The sequence below is a fragment of the Rana temporaria genome, chromosome 8, assembly GCF_905171775.1.
Source record: "Rana temporaria chromosome 8, aRanTem1.1, whole genome shotgun sequence".
NCBI lineage: Eukaryota > Metazoa > Chordata > Amphibia > Anura > Ranidae > Rana > Rana temporaria.
In genome coordinates this window covers 141,857,511-141,871,933 of record NC_053496.1, presented here as the reverse complement: position 1 = coordinate 141,871,933, position 14,423 = coordinate 141,857,511, and the positions used below count along the sequence as shown (strand labels likewise).

General features: G+C 42.3%; 1 protein-coding gene across 1 annotated transcript in view; it reads left to right on the top strand.

Annotated features, from left to right (window-relative positions):
* Positions 1-14,423, top strand: part of PRPF19 (pre-mRNA processing factor 19) — a 66,848-nt gene that overhangs the window by 30,769 nt on the left and 21,656 nt on the right. Inside the window, exons 7-9 of the mRNA XM_040320788.1 lie at positions 926-967; positions 4,984-5,058; positions 7,809-7,884. Of these exons, the coding sequence (XP_040176722.1) occupies positions 926-967; positions 4,984-5,058; positions 7,809-7,884 (193 nt within the window). The remainder of the gene's footprint in view (positions 1-925; positions 968-4,983; positions 5,059-7,808; positions 7,885-14,423) is intronic.

The following is a 14,423-nucleotide window of genomic DNA, read 5'->3' as shown; positions in this document are numbered from 1 at the left end:
TTAGCACGTGGACACAGACAAGCAAACGCATGTTTCTTCTAAATAACAAAAGTCGGTAATCTGCAAAAAACTTTGTTAAAATGCCTGCAATGTACAAAGATTACCCAGAGGGGAGTTTTTTTTTTTTCCTCAACAAGTTTGAGTCAAGGCTTTCCACATACTATAAGAAAATCATTTTCGTACAATTTTCTTATAGTGTGTTCACAACTTTCTACAGTCGATTTCGGCCTTCTGAAGGAAAGTTTCCGAAGGAACAAGCTCCAAAAAATATTTTGGATGGTAACCGAATGCACGATTTTTGTTTACCATTTTCGTACAAGAAAAATCAGTAACAACAAAAAGTCTTTGTCATACAAGAATTTTCGTACAAATTTTCTTTCATCTGTTTCGATTTTCTGTGAAACAGTGAAGAAAATCTGACGATTGTTTGCTGGATTTTTTTAGTGTGTACCTCACTTTACTCTTGAAGAATGTTTTTTTACAAAAAACATTCTATTTGAATAACCGCTGCCCAAATACCGTGTGACATAAAGAATTGCAACATCCTCCATTTTATTCTATAGGGCAGGGATATGCAATTAGTGGACCTCCAGCTGTTGCAGAACTACAAGTCCCATGAGGCATAGCAGGACTCTGAAAGCCACAAGCATGATGGGACTTGTAGTTTTGCAACAGCTGGAGGTCCGCTAATTGCATATCCCTGCTCTAGGGTCTCTGCTAAAAAATCGATAATGTTTGGAGTTTTTTTCTAGTAAAAATGTTTTTTTCGCATATGTGAGAAGTGTCAGAATTGACCTGGTGCTGAATTGGTTAAAAAGTGTTAGTAATGAATTCAGAAAATCTTTTGTTCAGATGCTGACCCCATATGCAATCTCATAACTTGAAGTATAAAATGAGTGTCCTTTCTTTCTCTCCTCTTTTGCAGCTCCAAGACAAAGCAACTGTGCTTACCACTGAACGTAAGAAGGTAAGGTATGAGATTTAGCCTTGCTCTAAAAGGTTGAAGGCTTTACAGAAATTTACAGTTGGAAGATAAAAAAAAAAAAAAACCCTTCTTCTTAATAAGCATTTGTTATGCTTTTCTTGCCATCGCCTGTCTTGTTTGTAGATGGTAACCCTTACTGAATGACAGCTAGTTTGCTGCAGCACTTTGTATCATAAACAATTTACTTACCTTATCCATTGATGGAGACGCAGCTTTTCTTATTTATGTACAGTACTTTGTTATACTGCCACCTGCAGGAGATTGGTGGCTAAGCACTTAAATCTGAAGGCCAACTCCTAGAGATTGTAAACCATCCTTCATATTCATGCGCCACCAGGGAGCAGCGGAACCCACACATAATGTATTTTATTTGGATTTTATCTTTTAACCATCCTTTATTTGATTTTAAACAACAAGGAAAACAGAGATTCACAGGTACAAACCAAGGAAAAAGAACCCATACCCAAGGGGTATTCCTCTGATTTAGCCCCCTCAGATCACATATAACAGGGATATCAACTTAATTTCCCAAAAAAAGAGAAACAGAGGAAAAAAAAAGAAAACAATTCAAAAACATTTCCCCATCATATCATTCTTCATTTATAGCCAAGCGGAAAAAAAAAACAAATTACATTTGAATATTCTTATCTAATCCCTGTTTCCTTCCCCTCCCAAAGTCCTCTGAGATTGGGTCTCTCACCCTAATAACACCTTTGTTACCCCATTACGATTTTGTCCCCTTCATAGCAGGAGACCAAAGTCCCGCCATGGTTGGGACATTTCCCCTGTGTCTCCTTGTTTACTTTACTTGACCCCCCCCCAAAACCATAACCCATCCGCAATACCCAACAAAACAAAACCAAAACAAAAAAGAAAAAAACTAAAAGCAAAACCCCCCCCCAAAAAAAAAAAAAACCCACCTGCCTGTCTACCCCCCCCCCCCCCACGGACCCCACAGCGGTCGCCCCACCTTATTTGGATTTTAGACCAACACAAAGTGGCACATAATTGTGAAGTGGAAGGAAAAACTCTCAGGCTCCATCAGGTTGGATGGGGAGTGTTTGGTGCACAGCCCTTTTCAGATCTCTTCAGATATAATCAATTGAGTTGCAAAAGGACCCAAGAAAGGGCAGACAGCTTCCATTGCCAATTGGGGCTAGAGCTCATTCTACCAGGCGTGTATAAACCCCCTGGGCTTTTCACCATCAGGTATATATTGCTCTGGGATGTCCCAGCAGGTTATGAATATTAGCCTGACTGTGTCCCATGATGTATGAAAAAGAAAATGGGATTTTTTTTTCCACTTGCCTGTAAAAGGACCCACTCATGTGTAATATATACGTCATCATATCTCGGCCACAACCGAGATATCCATCTTTCCTGTGAGTAGTCCTTTAAACGATAACGGTGGCCTCTGCGGCGGGATCACTGTTATTGGCGGCGGGAGAGGCCTCCCGCTGCTTTTTCGGAGCCTTTGGCGGAGGCGATCGGGTCCTGCTCGGCTGGGATACGAGTGAGGGCAAGATGGCCCCCACACCCGTCTCGTAGCATGGCGGAAGCAACGTCAAAACGCCACTTCCGCCCATGCTTCTTAAAGGCATATTTTCTTCTATTTTTTTTTTCAAATGACGACAAATTTTTTATTTAAAAAATGTTTTTTGCCTATTAGTCTAAATATGAGATCTGGGGTCAAAAAGACGCGAACGGATACGTGAGTAGCGCGCGCATATAAAACTAGTGTTCAAAACCGCACAAGTGAGGCATCACCGCGATCATTAGAACTAGACCTCCTCTCTAACTTAAAAGATTCAACCTATAAAAAAATGTAAACGTCGCCTATGGAGATTTTTTAGGGTAAAAGTTTGACGCCATTCCACGAGCGGGCGCAATTTTGAAGTGTGACATGTTGGGTATCATTTTACTCGGCGTAACAATATCTTTCACAATATAAAAAAAATTTGGGCTAACTTTACTATTGTCTTATTTTTTAATTAAAAAAAGTGCGCTTGTAAGACCGCTGCACAAATACGGTGTGACAAAGTATTGCAATACGTATTCAGCAAGACCTGCATCTGGGTAGTCAACATGTACTGCATGTTGACAACATAGTCTTTTAACACGATCTGTGGGGGCACGTCCCAGCTGCTGTGTTGTAGCCAGGGCACAATTTCCAGTCGCCATTGCAACCTAGCGCCTGGGTTTTGTCGAGCCCTGGGACACACATACACAACAGGCTGTAGGAATTTAACCATGTTTTGACTATTGACGCCAACTGTTGTATTATTGACTTATCCCTTGCTGAGGGATTGGCAAATACAATCACAACAGTGAGTCTTTATTACATAACTGAACCAAATATCTTTCCTCATCCACAAAGATCTTTATTGAATGTAGCAGGTTATACAAGACAACAGGATGTGGCTGATTTGAAAAGGCGTATTTGCAGGTCAAAAGTTAGTAATGCGTTACCCTATGCGAGCAAATTAACATGTGGCCATGAAATGAGCAGCCATTTTTATGCCATAAAGACCATGTGAGAAGAAAGAGCAAATACATCATAAAATGGGAGGAAACCCAGAAGATGATGGTGCAATATGACCACAAGATGGCAGTATATTTACCAGTTATACTGAGGCTAATTAATGTAAATTTCTGATCTTAGAGATACCTTACAGGACACAGCCCTCTGTGTTCTTTGCTTACTCCTGTTATTGCTTAAAAACTGGAGTATCACAGAGTGGGTGTGGAGTTTTTTTTTTTTTTTTTTTTTTTTTTTTTTAAATTGTTTATTTAAAGATTTTTAAGTCATACAAAGTAATTACATAATCCAGACAGTTGATTGGTCAAGAATACAGGGAATAAACAATCGCATTTTCATCAGGAAACATACAAGTCTGGATGTTCACAGGTTTGTTGTAACAAAAAGAAATATGAATTAAAGAGGAGTTCCACCCAAATTTGGAACTTCCTCTTAACCCACTCCTCTCCCCCTTACATGCCACATTTGGCATGTCATTTTTTTGGGGGGGGGGAGTGGGGGCTTCAGCACGAGTGGGACTTCCTGTCCCACTTCCTCCTTCCTGTAGGCGACTAAGCTTAATCGCCTTCAGGAAGTGGCTGCTGTAGGCGATCGCCTAGGACACGTCACAGGTCCTAGGCGATCTCCTGGCCAATTACACGGCGCCGCGCGCGCATGCGCAGTGCCGCTCGCGCATGCGCAGTGGGTGCCCGGCCGTGAAGCCGAAAGCTGTCACGGCCGGGTGCCCACACTGAAAATGAAGACGCCGGCCGGGGAGGGGTGGAGAGGAGCGGAGCCCCGGCCGGCGCGTCGCTGGAGCAGGTAAGTGCCTGTTTATTAAAAGCCAGCAGCTACACTTTTTGTTGCTGCTGACTTTTAATAAACATACAAATGGCTGGAACTCCCCTTTAAGTAGTAAGTTCAACAAGAACAGCTAATCATGGCTCTGCTGAGTAGAAACCTATATCGGCAATCTATTACTTATACATAGAAAAATAAAAAGAAAACGAGAAAATAAAAGGGGTATTATCCTATATGAGGCAGAGGGGGATATGGGCAATGGGTAATCAGTTATGGTGGGGTGGGGTGAGGCTCCGTGTGGGTGTGGAGTTTTAAGTGTGCATTAGTGGTGGATTTTGCCAGTGACGATAACATGCATATAATTTATGGTCTATAAATAAAAGCCCTGCATCCTGTACTGTACTCAAAGATAAGGAATTTACAGGCAAGTCAAAATATCCATTTATTTTCTTTCTATAACATTTTATCTGCTTTTGCTTTAGTTTTTTTATTTATTTTTTGCCATCCTAGAGGTGAATGAAAACCATTATGATTTAATGTAGTTGTGTCCTTTTAAATGTTATGATGTTTTTATGCTGTAATTCTGCCCTTTTATATGTTTTGAACATTATAGAACTTTTTGTGTATGTATTGCGTATACAAATATGTTTAAAATTTACTGTGATTTGTTCCTCTGTAGCGTGGCAAAACTGTTCCAGAAGATCTGGTAAAACCAGAAGAACTCAGCAAGTATCACCAAGTTTCCTCCCACGTGGTAAGAACCTACAGTTTTATCAAGCGTTCAATTTTGTATGACGTAATCCGGTACATTTAATAGTCGGCTGACAACTGAACATTTTTATGTACAGTATATGGTGTCAGCCTTGCCCAGTTTTATTTTTCTAACCTACAGAATCAATTCCTACTTATCTCCACAGCATATAGGGGCTGAATAAAAGGCTGCTATCTGGATCAGCCTTTCCTAAAGCCTGGTACACGCTATTAGTTCTCTGCTGGGTTGAACAGAAAAAAAACTGTCAGCTCCGGTCGGAGCCGCTGTGCGACGATCTCCCCTGCTAAGGTGTTGTGTTCTGACAGGGGTGGCCCTATCCACCAGAACACTCCTATCGATGCTCTCAGCCATTGTTTGGGAGCAGAATGTGGACAAGAAAGTACAGCGCTCTAATACAAGAATGATGTGACAATGAAGTCAGGACCATGTGTGATCAATATGAAAAAATATATAATACACGTGAATATGAGGATAAAAATATCATAACATATGTAAATGAAGTCCGAAATGAACCAAGTGATGAATGAATGGCACAAAGTTCAAAATGGAAGAATCAATAGAAGTGGGGTGATAACTTCCAGAGATAAGAGTGGATGTGAATGAATGTCTGAGTGAAAAAAATATCCCATCACCAGTGTGAATGCAGGCTTACCGGAACGTGTGGACTCTGCGAAATGTATATTTCCAGAGTCAATCAGGCTTGGTATGAACTGGAAACCACGGTGTGTAGTTACTTCAGGAAGGGGGTCAACAGACGGCCTTGATGCAATAACCTGGGGATAAGCTGGAAGGTCTCTCACTCAGGGAATGCAGGAGATGGTCATCCGTGTTAAAAGTCACATATGAATGTGGAAAAGAGAAGAGGGGACGCCATAGTGTAACACCGTAAAAAAATCAATGTATGTTTAATTAAAAGTTGCACTTGCATATCTGATGAAAATACAGCGCATATCAATATAATGATGGCAACAATGGAGTTGTGTCTCCCTAAAAGAGGGATCACACGATCGATGCAGCCGCCACAGTGAAGCACGGGGAAGCCGTGTTTACATATGGCTCTCCCCGTTCTTCAGCTCCCAGACAATTTCAGACCGCCGCATGTACCGGGGGGCCAGATCGGACCCGCGGAAAGGCAGGGACGTACGGGTACGTGACATTCTGTGGACGTATATGTACATGCGGCGGTCATTAAGTGGTTAAAAGAACCTATTTAGAAAATGAAAAAACAAACCTGTACAACCCCTTTTTTTAAGTGGATTTTCCATCCCAAATTTTTGTTGCTATGCGGTCCCATGATATCCGCCTTTAAAATCACCTAGGATTCTGACATCTCCCTCTAATGCTCCTGGGAAATGTGTGTCATCATTTCCCAGGATGCAGTGCGCTACCCAATTATCACTCCCAATCCAAGACTTCCAGGAAGTTAGTGCTTGTGGGCTTCACAATGCCCACAAGCTAAATTACAACGGTGTGGACATAGTTTATAAAACTATCTTTTTTGAATAACTATGCGGAGCGGCGGCGGATTGTAAAATAGTAAGTGACCGGATTTATATTATAAAAACGCATGATGAAAGGACATACATTTAAAAACTGCTAGTTGTGTTTGGATCCCCGCTTTAAGTAAATATTATTTATTTAGGAGGGTAAAATGGTTGCCAATGACCTGCAGTTTAAGAGCAGACCATTTACCCTCTTGAGTAGTGGTGCAACGGATCGTCATTGATCCGCACGGATCAATAACTTTGGATCGGCACACACGTGATCTGTGGCCCGCTGCGGTAACGCAGAGCGGTAAAACACACATTGAAACTGTCTCTGCTCTGCTCGCACACAGCCCCGCCTGCTCCTAACCACGCTGTGATGGACAGAATGCTGGGATGTGTTTTGTCCATCACAGCGCGGGGCTAGGAGGAGGCGGGGCTGTGTGCGAGCAGCGCAGAGACCGTTTTAACATACAGGCGGTGAGTTGCTTTCTAGCAGAAAATGTGTGCAGCCTAATCCAGTACTGTGCACAACAGAGTGGAGTTGAGCAAAGTGATCACACGTGCTCTGTGGCCACCTGTCATTGCTCCCAGTGCAGTCCCTCCTCCCGTTAATTTTGGACAAACTTGACATCCTGGTCCTGGGGCTCATATTAACCTCATTTGAGGCAATTCCACACCAGAGCACCGCAGAACTATCTGAATGTGGCAGGTCCCCCTCGACTTGGATGGAGAAGTCGGTCTCACACCAAGACATCTCTGCTGCATTTACTAATGGTGTCACCGGAGTTTTCCCTTTTGCCCCTTTAAGTGGAAGATTGTATTGGTATAATTTGTCCCCTCTGAGATGGTTTAGATGTTCCAAAGGTCAGACGCTGTCCACCAGTGATTTTTGGGAGAGATTTATTTATTTTTGTATTTTTTTTTTTATATTTTTTTCAGTTGTTGGGGAACCGATCTTGCCCATGGTTTGCTGCCATAGTTACGATGATTCTAGAGAAGATCATCCTTCCTTACAGATTTTTACTTGCTGATTGTTAGTGGATTTAGTTTAGCATATTCTCTTGGTGGTCATGATCGTACCTCAATTTAACCAAAGGAGGGAAGAAATTAAGGAAAGATGTGTTTATTTTAAATATTTTGCATCCAGGAAGGATTGTTGGAGACATGCAGGTGAATTCTGTAATTGTTCTTTAATATGCCTACATGGCTTAAAACACTGTTCTCTGTCTTGTTTTCCTTACCAAGGGGCTCCACAGTGCCAGCGTTCCTGGAATTTTGGCTTTGGATTTATGTTCAACAGACACAAATAAAACTCTGACTGGTAAGGAATTTGTTCACACCATTTTTGTTTTGATACTCGCTAGCTTTAAAGGATAACTAAAGGTTTTTTATTTTTTGTTTAACATTTAATGCTTACCACCTCTGCAGTTGGTTTTGCACAGAGTGGTTCAGATCCTCCTTTTATGGAGTGCCTCAGAGGAGCTCCTAGGGCCTCCCTTTCTTGAGTGCCCTGTGTGAGAGCCACTCTCCCTCGGGGCACTCGTGCATGTGCGCTCCTATGTCCTTCTGCTGTGTCTATCGTCACAGACAGCAGGACTCGGCACAGTCTCCCGTGTCATTGGATTTGATTGACAGCAGCGGGAGCCAATGGCTGCTCTCAATCTATCCAGTCGGGACCCGAGACACCTGGAGCTTTTTACTCTGAGCAGCCCATGTGACCATAGAATCTCACACACATGGGCGTATACACAGTGGTAATTGACAGCCCACTCCTTCTCTCTATGCCCACTAACCAGCTAAACACAATGGGGGCTGGACATACAAGCAGGAATAGAAGGGACAATGTAAATTAAACAGTGTGCATTAAGTATCACCTAACCACCTCCCATCCGGCCACTGTACATTACGTTAACGAACGTCCCTCGAAGGATGGGGATTGCGCGCACGTGCCTGCGCAATTTTTTCTTTTTTTTTTTTATGTCGCCAAAATAAAGTCGTGAATTAATACCACCAAAAGAAAGCTATTAATGTGAACAAAATGATAAATTTCATTTGGTTAGTGTTGTATGACCGCATCTGTCATTGAAAGTGCGAGAGCGCTGAGAATTTAATTTAGTTTTGACAGGTTTCCACTTCCGGTCGACCGAAAATTCTCCTCTCCCCCTCCCTCCCTGCAATCTTCTGAGGCACATCACAGGCCCCAGAAGATTGCCCAGCCATTTAGGATGTGCAGCGCGACTTGCGCGTGCGCAGTGAGCACCCGGCTGTGAAGCTGCAAGCTGTCACAGCCGGGTGCCCACACTAGTTATGCCGAGAAGAGAACTGATGCTTCGGGCGGCTGGATCATGGGACAGGTAAGTGTGTTTATAAAAAGTCAAGAGCTACACTTTTTGCAGCTGCTGACGTTTAATAATAAACAAACGGCTGAAACTTTGCTTTAATACTCGGTCACATAAACGCCACAACCACATCTTATTCAGATGAGGCAGTAGAGGGAACTGCCAACCATTGTGACAATATTTTATCATATTTGGTGGGGCATCTTCTATTAATATACTGGATATCCTTATAAAGTGAGATATTTAGTTATTTGTTTCCAAAAGGAAATAGAAAGGCAAATCCTTTTCTTCCAATGTAAGGCAATTGTCTTCTTGGCATAGAAAATAAGTAGTCAGGATGAGGCTGTCCACCAGGCCCAATAGGTGGACATCTTTCACCAGTGGGAACTGAGTCAACACAAATGCATAAATGATGGATAATGCCTCCTTCCACAACTCCACAATAGGGGGAGAGGTCCAGAATGCGTGCGTGAAATCACCCAGAGCTTGACCACGTCTTCAGCACTCTGGGGTATGAGATGTATTCATCATAAGAAGTCTGGAAGGAGTATTGTAGGCCCTTTGCACTATTTTGAATTGGATCATTCTATACCGCAAGGAAACCAATACCGAATGGGAGGTTCCAGACTTCATCATCCAATTGTTGAACATCCTGTTGCCACCAGGCCCTCAAGGAGCCCAGAGGGGGTAGGGAAGTCTAGGACAAATGAGCATAAATGTGAAAAGGTGGTTTTACGACAGTCTGTTCTGAGTACAGTTTTAAGTCCTGACTGCTAGAGCTGGACAGGGGTGCTGGGGAATTGACCATTGAATGTGTGGGAGAACTGTAAATAGTTAGACTGGTAGATGGGGTACATTACATTCAGACAAATGGGACAGAGGTCACTATGCCCCTTGTTGCATAATCTGGGGAATATATGGTATGCATAATATATTTTGTTCATTTTACTTGGGTCAGGCAACATATAGAGATGGGGTAAGGAGGGGTTCTTCTGAAGAGGCATGTTAGGAGACACTGTTGCAGCAGGTTGTCCATTATACACTAGACCGGTTTTCCAGGCTCTAATTGTAGTACATATAGACAGTCAAAGGATAGAGAGCTTTTTCCAAATAAAAGCTCACAGAGGGCCTCTGAAGAGCCAACGACTGCAGCCTCCAACATAACAGAATAGTTGGTTACATTTGGAGAGAAGGTCACGGCTGCTTGGTGGCTGAGTGCCCAAACAATACTTGTGGCAATCCAAAAGCGCAAGTTCTCCTTGTGAAGAGGGTCACATAAGTGTAGTAAATTTGTATCAAAAATGGATTTTGTAATCCAATGTGGTGAAAGAGGTAATTGAATTTGGGTAGAATTTTTCATTTGGATTTGGGCGCACTGGTCCATTCAACTCCGATGAAAGGATGTCATTGAAGTCATCCATTACCAACATTTTAGCTGGCTAATACGGGGCGATGTGTTACAGAACAGTGTGTAATACAGTAGGGGCAAAGAGAAGGAATATAAACATCAACTATTGCACCTCTGCCCCCAAAAGCGTGAACACTACTATGACATATTTGCCCTGGGGGTCTGTATGTATCAATTTAATTACACATGAAAAGGATTTGTTGATTAACACAGAGACCCCTGTAACAAACGTAGAGTATGTGGCATGGTATGCCCTTTGAATCAATGGCCTCTTCAGAGCCAATCATTTGCTGCCCACAAGTTTCCTGGAGTAGCAATATATGAGGGGTGTGTGTCTCTTTAAGTTTTGGAAAAGGAGGGCCCTCTTAAATTGAGTTTAAGCCAGACATCCAGCAAAACAAATAGAAGTATGTGTGCAGCAAAACAAATGCAAGTATGCACCAAAAAATTATTTAAAAACGTACAAAACAAAGTAAATAGCCTATGTGCAATCGCGCATTCCCTGCCCACACCAAGACCTCTCACGCAATCACTAAAAAAGCTGTTAGGGCTTATACCCCAAAAAGTAACTTTAACCATCAATAGCCCAAGGCTACATTGGTAGAAAGTCTTGTGGGACATGGCGAAAACTGTGGCTAGTCTGAAAGCTAAAAGGAAATGAGATGATTCAAGGAAACAATAGTTGCCACTGTATGCGAGGACATCCACTAAGTGGTGCAGTGAAGTCTCATGTAGAATACACGTTAACTTTTGCCTTACTGAATACATTCCGTTATCAAGCCAATGGGTACAAAAAATGGTGCTGTAGACCCAAAGCCAGGGGGCTCTATGTTGATCAACATATCTATTCCAAACAGTTAACCAGATGTCTAACATTGCTGGTATACTTGCTGACAAAGTCTCGTGAGCCAAAAGCAATCCTAGTGACAGAGCTTGGTTAGCAGAAATCCAGCCAGTCTGATTCGCAGTTTTTTTTTAAGACAGTTTTTCCCCCCCAGATACATGGGGAAAAATGTCCCTGTGTCTTATCGTGCGAATAGATGACAGGCTCCACCCCCCCACCGCCGATGGCATCGCCTCCCGCCGCTGCTGGCAATGCCCCCCGCCGCCACTCGCATTGCCTCCCACCGCCGCTGGCAACACCCCCCGCCTATGTCATCGCCCCCCCCCCCCACGCCACCACGATCTTCCCGGCCATTTCCTGAGGCAGAGGAAGGCGGAAGTGATAACATGAGGTAAAGGCTGTGTTTTTAGCAATGGTCACTCTGCATTTCTATGGGCAATGGTCACTCTGCATTTCTATGGGCAATGGTCACTCTGCATTTCTATGGGCAATGGTCACTCTGCATTTCTATGGGCAATGGTCACTCTGCATTTCTATGGGCAATGGTCACTCTGCATTTCTATGGGCAATGGTCACTCTGCATTTCTATGGGCAATGGTCACTCTGCATTTCTATGGGCAATGGTCACTCTGCATTTCTATGGGCACTGGAAAATAGGTACGTCTTATGGTCAGGTGCGTCTTATGGTGCAAAAAATATGGTAATTAAGGGGAAAACTTCCCATGGGAACACAAGTTCCGGAGACCTGGAGGTTCCCAAGAAATTTCCTTAATTTGCAGGGATTTCATCTCTCCTGTTTGGCTTTGAGACGGAAAGGGAGTTGAAATCTCTCGAATGGGACACAGATGGTAAAAATAATCTGACAGGGGTTATAACCCTCCCTTGCTCGATCTAAAATGGGGGGTGGGGGGAGTTTTGCCTATAGTTCTACTTTAAGATGAAGTGGATTGCATGTTTTATTATATGGACACTAATTTACAAGAACACTCAGCGTTGATTTTTTTGACATTTATTGGGTTGCGAATGCACCCGGGCTGTGATTGTTTGTGGGAACCCCAAAATTATGTGCGAGCGTGCCCCATTGAAAGCAATAGGATGCTACCTGCTCTCGTAGCTAATCATGCCCACTTGTTTATAATCGTTTATGCTGCGACCACACGGGAGTTATCGGCCCTGGATGCAGGCCAGTTGTTGGGCCTAGTTATCCAAGCTTCCCATTCGTTGCTTGGGGGTGTCCCAGGGTCTTTGAATACTCTGCCTGCCTGTGTGCTGTACGATTTTAATAGGAAGCGTTTCACTTGCCCATAAATCAAATAACTTGGATTACAGGACACAGGCAACCCTCTCTTCCATTCCTTTTTGTTACTCTGCATTGCTTGCTACAAAAAACAATTATTCATGGAATAGGGTAGGGAGGCACCTGGGAGCCTGTCCTCAAATGCTTCATCCGTGTCTAATGACCTGAAGGTACAAACCTATTACCCAAGTTGTATGTACAGTAGGGCTGCAACTAACGATTATTTTCATAATCGATTAGTTGGCCGATTTTTTTTGTTTCGATTAATCGGTTAATTAACTTTAAAGTGTGCTGTATGATTTAGTTAATATGTTAAGTTTAAAAAAAAGGCAATTTTATTCTTAAAGGAGTTGTAAAGGAAAAATGTTTTTCACCTTAATGCAATCTATGCATTAAGGTGAAAAAAAACATCTGATTATGCCGCCCCGATTCCCCGTTTTTACTTACCTGACCCCGCGCTCGGTCCCGAGATCCTCTTTGCCGCTCAGCCTGGCCACTGATTGGCTATAGTGGCCAGGCTGTATCACGGGAGAGCGCCTGCAAGGACTTATCACCATGCGAGATCTCGCGGGGACGACCAGAGACAGCCGCCGAGGGACCCCAGAAGACGTGGATCTGGGCCACTCTGTGCAAAACGAACTGCACAGTGGAGGCAAGGATAACATGTTTGTTATTTTAAAGACAGAACAAATTCCTTTTATTAACCCTTTAAATATCTCTATGTAGTGGTAAATATAAATAACCAACTATATGGTTAGGGAGCAAAATCTCAAATCCACTCGGAGAACATACAGAAGAGATATACTGTATATACTGTTAGAGGTTGAATCTGGTAAATATCATCAGATAGTTGGACTGTTTTTTGCAGATTTTCAAACAGAATTGTAATATACTGTATTATATGCTGGCCATACAAAAACAATGTCTTCCTTCAAAAATAAAAAATTAAGAATGTTGGCTTGATTTTCTAATTGTTAGTGAGGTCAAATCGATGTTAATTTACAACCACAGTCACAGGAACATTTAGAAATAGAAAACTTCTTAGTCAAAATTTTCGGACAACATTCTTTCATTCAGCGAGTGTACAAAGATTTTTCGTATGAATATTCTTGTCTGAAATGAATCCGTATGGCCAGCATAAGGCTCGGTACACACCTATGCAGTTTGCTTTTGATCTGTTTTTACAGTGCTTTTTGCTTTGCGTTTTGATTACGTTTTTTTTTTGGCCAATTTGTTGTTGGGCAGATTGAACACAAATTGCTGCAAAAATGCATTGCATACTTTTCTGCAGCTTCTCCATTGAAGTATATTGAACCAAAAAAGCACCGCTTTGCGTTGAAAAAAGTCCTTGACCCTTTCTAGATACGCAGCAGCTGAAAAAAGCATAGATCTTAACGTGTCCCATAGGTAACCATGTAAATGGACTGTAGTGTGTTTCTGCAAAAAATACATAGGTGTGAACCAGGCCTAAGACGTTTAGTAACATAATGGGATTATAAAAAAAACTATTGGCCCTTTATAGTACAAAAAGACAAAATCGCTACTGTAAGGGATTACTTTTTTCTTTACTGCGGATCAGTGGAATTAATATTTACAGTAGCGATTTACTCTTCTTGTACTATAAAGGAACAATTTTAGTTTGTTTTTTAACCCCATTGTTACTGGCTGATTAATTTGATTATGAAATTGGTAATCGATTAATTTCATAGTCTATTGTCGATCGATTAGTTGTTTCGGACCGAATGTACAGTATACTTTGCCTGTGTACTGTACTCCAAAGATATGGAGTTAACAGGCAAGTCAAAATTACTTTTTATTGGAATACATTGCAGACTTGTTTTTTTTTTTTTGTTTTTTTTTGCTTTACTGCAAAGCTGGAGCATAATGGGAGTAGGCAGGGATATACTGAGGTAAGCCGAGCAAAAGCCATTCTAGCAGAATTGCTTCACCCTATGCCCTTTGATTTACTTCA